Below are 11,283 nucleotides of genomic sequence, written 5' to 3'. Positions count from 1 at the left end.
AAGAAGTCATTATCCCACTCTACTCAGCACTTGTCAGGCCATGCCTGGAATACTGTGTGCATTTCTGGTCCCAGCTATACAAAAAAGATGTGGACAGGATGGAGGGGTCCAGAGAAGCCTGGGAAGCCTGCCATATGAGGACAGGCTGAGAGAACGGGGTTTGTTCAGCCTTGAGAAAAGGAGGCTCAGAAGTGATCTCATCACCATGTTCCACTATTTAAAGGGTGGCTACAAAGAAGACGGAGACTTCCTTTTCACAAGGAGTCACATGGAAAAGACGAGGGGTAATGGGTACAAGTTAATCCTGAGAAGATTCTGACTGGATATGAGTGGGAATTTTTTCACAAGAACAGTCAACCATTGGAATAATCTCCCCAGGGGAGTGGTTGACTCCTCCGCATTGAACACTTTCAAGACTCAGCTGGACAGGGTGTTGGGCCATCTTGTTGAGACTGTGCGCTTGCCTAAAAAGGTTGGACCAGGTGGTCCTTGAGGTCCCTTCCAACCTGGGATTCTGTGATTAAATAGATTTATTCTTTAATACAAAAAAAAAAAAGAAAACAAAACAAAATCCCCAAAACTAACCAACCAACCCTGAGAAAAAATATTTGCATACTGAAGAAAATAGCTACTATGATAGGAGTGATACATTACTTGTCACCTACCCATTCAGATGACATTTTTTTGCTATAACCACATTAAATCCTGTTGACTCAAGATTGAGTTAGGTATATTACACCATCTTACCTGGAGTCCATCTTGGTATTGAACAGCTGCCTGCATAGCTTCAACAAGCTTATCCACCCGTTCTTTCCATGTTTTGTTTAAGGCATCCCAGGCAGAATTCAGCTGCAAGTAAGTGCAAATTACTCCAACGGATAAAAGAATTTTACTGCCATATAGTGCACATTCACTAATTATTCGCTGATCAATAACACCAATAAATTAAGAATGAACAGTTCATACTTATTACATATTAACAGTATTGTTCTCCCTATCACTGTGTAGTTAGTTTCCTCCAGAATACACTAGAGGTTCTGGATTACAAAAGCTGTAAACTTCAATACTGATTATTGAATATTTTTATTAACATAGGAATTATAGTTAATACAGGAAAAACTATTATTAAATAATTTGCAGTTACCTCATTATAAAAAAGGTAGCTTAAAAGAAATGTACATTGCTGAACATTAGATAAATTAAAAGCACTCTGTAGTCATCCAAACTGGATTGTCTCAGTTAAGATGTCTCACTTGGCATAAACCAGGTATATCTGAAAATTATTCTAGCATTACCTTTGCAAAAAGTAGCCATTTATTGTATTAATCAGTGAGTATTTTTACAAAAAACCTTTCTGTCTTCTACAAAAATTTTGACCCATATATCAATAAAATAAAATCGTCTGTATATTCTAATCTAATCCGAGTCAAGGTTCATTGACTCGAAAAGCAAACCTTACTTTAACACAAAGGCCTTGGGGTTATCTTACTTCTGTCACAAAATTTTTATTTTCAAAGTTTTTTGGGGCAGGGGTGGATATACCAATTTCAGCTGAGCAAGCATCTAACATAACAGATTTAAGCATCTGCACTTCCCATACCTCATCTATACTCTTGTTGACAATAGGTTTGTCAGGCTCTCCACAAGCAGCTCTAAGTTCAGAGCCAAGGCTCACAACTGTTTCTAGTTCTTCTTGTAGCCCATCAATTTCTTCTTTAGCAGCCTACAAAGAGAAAAAAAAATCTGACACTGCTAATACTAAATTTAATAACCTATGTACAGCTTGCTTTCAAGATAGAACATGGCAGCATTCAACCTTTGTTTTCTTTAAAGTCACTTGGATTTACAACTGGATGCTTAAAATACAAGCATCCCTTTGCAGCGTCAGAGTGAAATCAACTGACATCAGTCTAAATTATAACAATGGCTTATGATGTCATTTTGTATGACATGGGAAAAACAAACAGGAAGTTTTAAATTAGATTTCTTTAATCAGAGTGTTTTCTTTTTCAGAGGTTATTATTCAGCCTTCACATCTTTAACTATCAGCATAAATAATTACAGGCTTAGAGCATAAGAGAGCATAATACATCTGTACATCTTTCATTTAGATGTTATGTATTACTCAGCGAATCTAAACTATGTATAACTTTTAAAGGTCTCAGTGACATGCTTATTATATACATGTTTATAAACAGATATGTAAATATAATGACAGGCACATGTTGCATGCTCACTGCAATTAAGCACTGATACATGTTATTTACCATAGACCCTTGAGATATCATTACAGTAAATTTCTATACAATTTTCCTTCTTAGTCTCTAAAAAAAACCCCAAATAATATTCTCCTGTAGTATCTCACAATAGTTCTGTCTTTTCTTTGCACACTGTAAATAAAATACTTCAAGTCAACAGAACACTTTCGACTGACCTCAGCAGCTTCTTGCTGTTGCTTGACTACAGATGGGTCAACTCCAGGTCCCTCCAGTTCTCGAATGAAGTCCTGAGTGTCTTTAATAGTCGCTACAAGAGCCATATGATCACACCAAAACTTTTCAGCTAGTTCCATTACATCCAACAATTTGGCCTCCCTTTCCTCAGTTAAGGTCTGGATGTCTTCCCAAATGAGGACCATTTGGTCTAGTTTATCTTGAACAGCTAAACAACAAAGGAACTAGATTACTACCTTGGCAAACAATTCTTGGCCATAAATCTCTCTACAGTTCTACAGCAGAAACATATGCGTACATTTTAAAATTTAGACTCTCAAATTGTTTCTTTACAGGACTTCTTACAATGTTAAGTGGAAACAACCAACATGGCCTTTAAAAATAAAACAAAGGTCATATCCACAATGAATTATTTTAAACAAATGCTTTGCTTTTATAAATCTTTAGCAGCTTCTCCAGGAAAACATAATCCCCAGATTAGCAGTCATCAGAAATGAAGATTTTTATATGTTGCAGCTTGCTGCATTTCTACTACATGAAACTTTCCTCAGTCTACTAACCTTTAGCAGATATATCCTTATCAGCTCCTTCTGAGCGAGCAATCATTTCCTCCCCTCTCTGTTTAAGTGTCTCATACACTGGCTGAAGTTTTTCCAGATCCACTGACACGTTCTTATTTTCACTGATCTGCTCTTTAATCTTCTCAACCTCTGCTGAGATTGAAGGTGGCTGCCTCAGACGTTCAACTATGCGTCTCAGACTCTCAAGAGTTGGATCTATCTTGTCATGAAACTGGGAGGGTGGTAAAGGACAGAAAGAAGTGGCAGAGAAATTGGGAAAAAAAAACCAACTGAAAAATGGCATCTCAAATTGTCTTGTAAAAAGGTACTTTAAAATTAACATATTTAACATCTCTATCCAACATATGTATGTGCAACTTGCAATACCCCCCTTCATGGTTCTTCACCTCTTTTAATATCTAAATTACAAAAATTACCTTGCAAAATGGTACTTCCTCTCAGATCTAAGAATTTTACTATGAGGTCTGGGTTCAGTCCTGAGACACTCCATCTGAAGATACTACACATATGGCAGAATCTACTTGCATTTAGTCCTGTGTAAATCATACAGTAGTTTGTACATTCCTTTGGACAGCCATGGCTTTCTGATTTCACCATTTTAGAAAGGTATTTACCTTAATATTAAATACATACATTTTCATATCAGGACCAACATACTGGCATATAAGCACTGATTAAGATTTGATATGTTAAGGTCATTCAGAAAGACATTTGTTAGTGCCCAGGTGATGCTTTTTATTGCAGTAAAGGTACATTACCTTCTGCAACTAAAAGCATACAACAGCATGTATTGTATGTTCACCCACGTTTGACTGAGCCCAAGAAGGTGCCCAGAACCCAAATTACAGCTATGTTAAGGTCGTTCAGGCTTTGGCACAAGTCCAAAGTCAGCCTTTACTGTATGCTTTTGGATCCATGGACATTCCTAAAAATATCTCGTCACCATGCCCCTTTCAAATTACAGTTAAGTTAATAAAGTGTGGCTGCATTTAATGATCTTCCAGGATCTACAAAGAGCATTCTTTACTACACTTGGGAAAGGTGCTAGAAAGAGCACAGCAAAACAAGATTACCTTACATGAACAAATAGGCACATCCTTTCTATTCAAAGGAATATAGGCAATACAAATGTAATTACTTTTTCCCCACCATACAACCCACTTCAAACCAGAGTCTATGACTAATGTTATGGACTCAGTGTTTTTGTTAAAAGTGTGAGTATCATACAAGTCAGCAAAATGTGTTACAAAAGATAAGTAGCCTTCCCACATTCAAGACTTCTGAAAAACTGATTGTGGCAACAAAACCTTACAAAAATGATAAAACCTGAAATTAAATTGGCAATATTCAGGTCTAATTTTAGGACATGTTAAAATTGTCAGTGCATTCAGTGGGCCTCCTTGTACTCATACTTCAATGAATGAGACAAGGTGGTTTACAACTTAAAAGGAAGAAAATGCAAGTCATTACAACCTCTCATTCTGACTCCATAGGTTATGTCCTGCCTTTGTACATAGTGCAATTTAATATAATTTAAAACCTGAAGAGTTAAATAATTATTCTTCCAGGACTGTCTAGACAAACATTGACATAGCTATCATAGTACAGAGCCTTGATAATATATATTTACATATCTTAATAAAAAAGGAGACTATAAAATTACATTCAGGGCATTACAATGTTTTGCTTTGCCATCTGCATATACATTTATGTATATAAAATGAACCTTAAAGTACTGAATAAATAATTAAGTATTTATCGAGGTTCACTGCATAAGCTGATGAACTTAAGATACACAGCTTTTATGGACTTGGTCTGAATTTTATGCTTGTGATGACATTTTGTGAGGTCTAACTTTGTTCACAATACTTTCACGCAACAGTTTAAGCACATGTTATGTTAAGTTCTCGTGGGTCAGCAACGAACAAATGGTATTACCACTGTTGCCAAACTACCCTCTAGTTCCATTGGTAATGGACAGTAACTAAAGCTGTCAAGTTTGAGATACAACTACTCTCAAATGAACTGATCAATAGTGACATCCGTATACAAATAAAGCATCAGCTAGTAACAGACCAGCAAGAGAAAACAGAATTAAGTGAAAATAAAATCCCACATTTTTAGACCAAATGTTCCCTTTTTTACTTCAAAGTTAAGAATCAGTAACAGTTTTCAATTGCAGCAGTCATAATACTGACCAATATATAAAATTATAACCCCTTGAGAAATAGAAAAGTTAATGCCATAAGCAGTGATATAAACATCCACAGGGCATTAGGTTGAAAAATACAGATAAAACAGCAGTTTAGACTTGATATATACATGTAAGATGACACTGTCTGTGTGTCTTTCCATTTGAATGAATCCAATTATACTTTAAACTTAAATTGATACCTGGGTACACTGAGAAATGGCTTCGTCCAGTGCCAGTGCTCGCTTTTTGACATCTTCCTTAATTTTACTGTAAAGGGTGTCAGCTGCCACATATTTCTCTTGGATAGAAAAACCTTCTCCTGGGCTCAGCTCCAGCAACTGAGGCCCAGTTTTGTTCATCTTATCTATATGAGGCTTGTGCTCAGCGATCAGCTCACGCAGTTGCTATAACAAACGAAACAACTTATCAGTTTCTTATGCTTGCATCACCACATTATAGCTGTCCACACTTCTAACACATCCAACTGGCAAGAAATTCCAAACAAATACCCTTCATCCTAATGCAAAGCACAAATAATATCAAATAAAGTTAGTGACTGCTCTGCCAGTTATGGTTCCCATTCCAACGCAGAGCTATCCAGGCATGAAACATCACAATTAGAGACGTGCTCAAAAGGTCCGTGCAATACTCTTGTAGGACATGTGATTACAGGTAAAATATAAGATGCTAACTATGCATGTGATGCTGGCAACAGACACTCACCATCATACTTAGTACCTATAATGACAGAAATGGCAACAATATTCCAACACTACCATGTATATAATTTTCATGCTGGTATTTGTCACTTGCTCCAAAGCATTCCATTGAAGAACATCACAGAAACCTCTACCAGCATTGCAAGAGTATTAATTCAAATTATCCTTCATGTAAGAAGAGGAAACTAGCACAAGGAAGGGTCAAAGGAATCAGTGAAAAGGACAAGGAAGACTGATCAGTAGAGACCGATCAACCTAGTTTAGCAGTCTCCCCTCCGGCCACAAGACCCCTCTGTCTTCACAACAGTGCCATTACTTAACTGACACAAAGTTTAACAAGTAATTAATAAGTAAATTGAATTTGATCTCAGCTGTCTACTACCTCTCATCATCCCCCGGCCCGAAGTAAGACAAAACTGTTCAGAAGACTCTGCAGAGGCTTGTGGAAGTGAAAGACCAGATGTCTTCCAAATTACCTAAAGATTTTGGTTTTGTTTACTTGCACCCTTAGATCTGGCAAAAGTGAAAGAATTTTGTAGGAGTAGCCCTATCCTTCCCTCCAGTTTTATTTATTTCCTCAGGTCATTCCTCCCTTTTCAGAAAAATCCTACTGTCTTGTGAGGCACTGTCCCTCTCAGTGCTGTGAACTCCACACTTTTCTATCATATAGCCCCTGTGCAGGAACAGGAGAGGCACATGCTCTGTTCCTTCCGGCTCAGAGTCTGTTTAAATTAATGAAGACCCAGAAAAGGGCCTGTATCAGTCTCAGTGTAAATAAATCCTCTTCTCTTCAACTAAGGCCCTTAAAAAGAAATCCTGATACTGGCTTGCTTACTTGTCCCTCCCCAGAAGAGGAGAGGCTGAGAAGATTGAAAAGACAGTGACTGTGACTCTCCACAGTGCCCTGATGACAAAACAGCAACAAAAATCCAAAATGCCCTGACTCCAGCTACTTACTGAGAATCTAACTCCACTTGCACACCTTGCAACAAGAAAAATGTTGGTTAGCAGAGAAGAGGAAAAGGTGAAACTAAGGACAGTTTGAAAGTTTTTAGAAAATAATTTTGTGTGTTTTGGTTTTGTGCACAAACAGATGATATGACAAAAGGCCATAAGAATACTACTCTGCCCACAGCTCAGTTCAAGCCAAACTGACTGCGTGTTATTCACACAGAATCAAGTCTATGAATTCCATAACTCGGAAAAAAAGATAGCAACTGGCAAATACATGAGAACAAAAACGTAAGAGAATATAGAAAACTGTTTTCAATTCACATTCAGAACCTTTTTTCTTTTTTTTCCTTTTTTTTTCTTTTTTTTTAACAGAACAAAAAATTATTTAGTCTTCTCCATGATCTACTATTGGGTAAACAATTCCAGTAAACAAGTATTTCAGATCAGACTACGTGTTAAAGTTGCCTGACATTAATCTTCTACTTAGCAAACAAATCTCAGCTAATGGCATAGCCCAGGGAAAATGCAAAAATAGGAGCTCATCTGAAGGGCTTCCCATGCAAGCAGAATGATTAAAGTAGATGGGGAACAATCCTGTAAGTAAAGGATGATTTGGTTCATGGTGACTAATCAAGATAGCTTGTAAAGCTCATGTTATATAGCTAGTCTTAAAAGAGCATGTTTGTTCATTGTGGACATAATAGGAATAGAAATGAGTGAACCCAGTGTTTATCAGTACGTAAGAGTGGCACATCTTCATTAACTGGCTTCAGAGTAAACAAGACTTTGAAGCCAGGGTTCATCCTATCTAACTTGAGTCACTTAATTGAAGCAGCTAAAATAAAAAAAAAAAAACTAGTTACTCTGTGCTCAGTAGGGAGAGATGGGTATCTCCAGTAGCCATATGGGCTTTGCATGTGACAAAACATGCAGGTATTTAACCTCAGTGGGATACATCTGATTCCATGTGATGCTGGGACCCATATATGAAGAGTACTAATTTTTATCCCAGCTGATTATTCCTCCATGTAAGAAAGCCCATATGGTGGACAGCCTACAACACTGTTGCCTCTATTTTGTGATGTTATGGTAAACAATTATTCCTTTTAGTTATTACTTAACAAACATGCTTGACATGAGGAATGATTATGGGATTGGCTGGAATCCAAGCAATCAATTCTTGGCCCTCTAACTGTCCATCTTCCTGGCTCAGCTAAGTTTAGTTTCAATGATACCAACAAAACAAAAGCCAAAATTTTTACGTGTACGCAAGATCAACATATGTGCATATTTGTATACAGATTACACAAAGACAGCATTTCACTTTCAGCATGCTGACAGCAGGTACTCCAGTTCTTTAGACAGTCATGTTTTACTTTCTTTTGTTTCTTGCTACAACATCCCACGTCTGTTCTTTCTGTTTATGGGTTTGGTTTGTTCTAATACTGTCACTAATGTGTACTTTTAAATACAATTCTTAACTACTAACATTTGTGTGCTCAGTCCTCTCACTACAATGGCAACTTTTTTCCCCTTTAGCCCTATTTTATGCTTACAAGTTGTTTGCTGTCTTCACCAGAGAATCTTGTTCGCATGCACAGTTTGGGAAACAGTGTATGCATGACTGAAAATGTATTTATTTTGTACTATTATTTTAAACAATTATTTTTTCAACAGAAGTATAACTGACTGGGTTTTCAGCATTTAGCAGAATACTCCATAGTTCTAAGCAGAATACTTCTTTGCTTTTTGCAAAACGAGCAAAATGCTTACCCTATGCTCTTCTTGTTGTTGCTTTAAAGTTTCATATTCAAGGGCTGGTGCAGGAAGCTGAGAGATGATCATTTCTGTTTCAGTTAACCATGGCCAGAGCTCTTCATAAGTCTCCCAGAACTGGTTAACCAGGGACTGAGCCCGTTCCAGCTGGAGGTTTCTCTCAGAGTTCATTTGACAGACTGCATCATATTTCTGTAAGAGGCTTTCCATTTTTTTCTGTAAAATAATATTAACAAAAAATAGCAATGCATATTTTTCCACATGTCTATTACCTTCATTTCGAAACAAACTTTGATAATTATAGCACCAAACCACAGTGAAACAAATCTTAGTTTTGATAATGTTTCTACACTAATAGTGTTTAAGGTGGACAGAATCAATATTGTGGGAGATTGGAATCTGGCAGAGTACTTTCAAAGTAATTAGAACATATGTAATGATAGTGGTATTTACAAATAACACTTTATTCGTAGGGCTTCCAGTGAAGCTGCAAATGATTTGACTGCAGATCTTCACCCCACTTCCCTACTGAAGATGCTTATCTTCAGTGATTCTTGGCACAAACTAAGTTTTCCACAGCATTTCTGAATCAAAGCATCATGAACAATACACAAAAATCTGTTTTTTTAAAATCTGGCAAGAGAATAGGGTATACTGTTGTGCTTGTAGCTTACAAACTTGCAACAGAAACCACAAAACATTATTTTCCAGGTTTGCATACATTAATTAATGAGGATGTGTTACAATTAATAATACTATAGAAGTATAAAGTAAAAACATTACAAATCTACTGTATTTGAGCATGTGATAATAAAAGAAAGTGTCAACTAGCTATACATTTTTCCTGTGGAAGACTGCCCATGTTATCATTTTTATGAAATATTATATGTGACAATGCACATAAATGCTAGCCCTGGAAAAACTAGACATGTGAGCAAGCCATTGAATGTGAAGTAAAGAATCTTTTTTGGCAGAACAAGCAATCCTTTCATTTGTTATGTCTTCCATGTAAATTAAGTATAGAGATGCTATCCAAAGGACAAAACATAGCCTAACACACAGACATACAGTATTTTGACAAATAAAATATTTAATAGACACTCACATAAAATTGCTCTCCCTTATGACTACAGTTTCACAGACAGAACATCTCATCTATTTTAAATTCACTTAAGAGCAAATTGAATTTATTCAAAGATCCTGCACCAGAGCACAATTAGTGAAATACTGTTGCTCAAGGCGGGTGGACATTGGAAGGACTAAATTTACACAACATATCCAGCCTCACCATAGCTTAGCAAAAAACCCCCAACCCCACAACTAACCCATTCTTAAATGCCAACACGAAAAAAACCTGTCCACATATATATAGAGCTCCAACATCAGGCTCTGTGTGTGTGTAATAAACAAAGGCGTAAGAATGCCTTTCATGGGCTGTGTTAGTCAACGGGATGGAAAAATCTTGGCATGTAAGGTCTACAATGAAATCAGCAGAAATGAAAGTGGAGATTCACACTGACGTTCACAGCAATTGAATCTGGCACAGAAATACACATGCCCAGAGCGTCATTGACCCAAGAGAACTGGGGAAGATAAACAGCCAGATTCCACACACACCACCCCAGATGACTAATACCTATTCACCCAATCGTCCATTGGCTAAAATACTATTTACCATGGATGAAGATGATAAACAGGGCTCCAAATTAGTGTCCGGCAATGAAACAAGTACATGGTATATGCTCTCTAAACATCCGAAAGGAAAGAGAGTGATACACAACATCATTTCTTCTAGTATTACAATCCTCAGACTAGAAGAAGCTGTAATTAATGCCTTTTCATTAGTATTTCAAAAAAGACACTATAGGAATACTTCTACTTATATATTGTCTGCATATCTACTGCTGTAGCTGCAATTTAAGGAACTTTACCTTCATGGTCTGTTTCTCTTCTTCAGTGCACGTGTTCATAATCTTATCCCCAGATTTAACAAGTTCATCTATAGTATCTTTGTGCCTCAAAATCTCCATGGTAAAAGCCTTGAAACACAATAACAATTGGTCAGAAAAAAAAAATAGAGTAGATGGAGCAAAAACTATTTTTGAAGTGCATTATGATGGACTGAAAATTAAATCATGCCAGTACATTTTCTAGATGGAGAGTGTGCTGGCCAATAATTAACATGACAGTTGGAAATGCATTTCTTTTACCTTTTGAACTTGTAGCTGAGCCGTGGTCTGGTCTTGCTCAAGCCTAATATCACCCAGAGACATCAGTTTCTTCTCTGTTTCTGCAATCCAGGCAAATTCAGCATCAGCTGCTTGATCAAACTAAATTAGGGAGACATGAATTAGTTCAGTGGTTCTATAGACATGAAATTACAATGACTGTTTCTAAAATTTTAAAGATTAAAAAGCATACTTTTGAATCGTTAGAAAGACAGGCTCACTTTCCATATGAGGTTTTTAAATGAAATACAAAGCCCAAAATGGTTCTAAGGGATTGTAATACAAGCAGCTTAAATCGTAAGCATGACAAAGCAACAGAAGCAAACACATTTTTCCAAAGCCTACAGCTCTCTAACAGACCATAAGAAAATAAAAAGG

General features: G+C 36.8%; 1 protein-coding gene across 1 annotated transcript in view; it reads right to left on the bottom strand.

The window, feature by feature from the left end:
- Positions 1-11,283, bottom strand: part of LOC104134416 (dystonin) — a 111,172-nt gene that overhangs the window by 45,748 nt on the left and 54,141 nt on the right. Inside the window, exons 31-38 of the mRNA XM_035903398.1 lie at positions 10,888-11,007; positions 10,609-10,716; positions 8,675-8,893; positions 5,429-5,632; positions 3,014-3,245; positions 2,435-2,661; positions 1,601-1,723; positions 748-849 (exon numbers count right to left, since the gene is read on the bottom strand). Coding sequence (XP_035759291.1) covers positions 748-849; positions 1,601-1,723; positions 2,435-2,661; positions 3,014-3,245; positions 5,429-5,632; positions 8,675-8,893; positions 10,609-10,716; positions 10,888-11,007 — 1,335 coding nt within the window. The remainder of the gene's footprint in view (positions 1-747; positions 850-1,600; positions 1,724-2,434; positions 2,662-3,013; positions 3,246-5,428; positions 5,633-8,674; positions 8,894-10,608; positions 10,717-10,887; positions 11,008-11,283) is intronic.

The sequence above is a fragment of the Egretta garzetta genome, unplaced genomic scaffold, assembly GCF_000687185.1.
Source record: "Egretta garzetta isolate BGI_Z169 unplaced genomic scaffold, ASM68718v1 scaffold781, whole genome shotgun sequence".
NCBI lineage: Eukaryota > Metazoa > Chordata > Aves > Pelecaniformes > Ardeidae > Egretta > Egretta garzetta.
The sequence above is the reverse complement of the archived record's forward strand: the minus strand, read 5'-3'. Positions and strand labels throughout refer to the sequence as shown.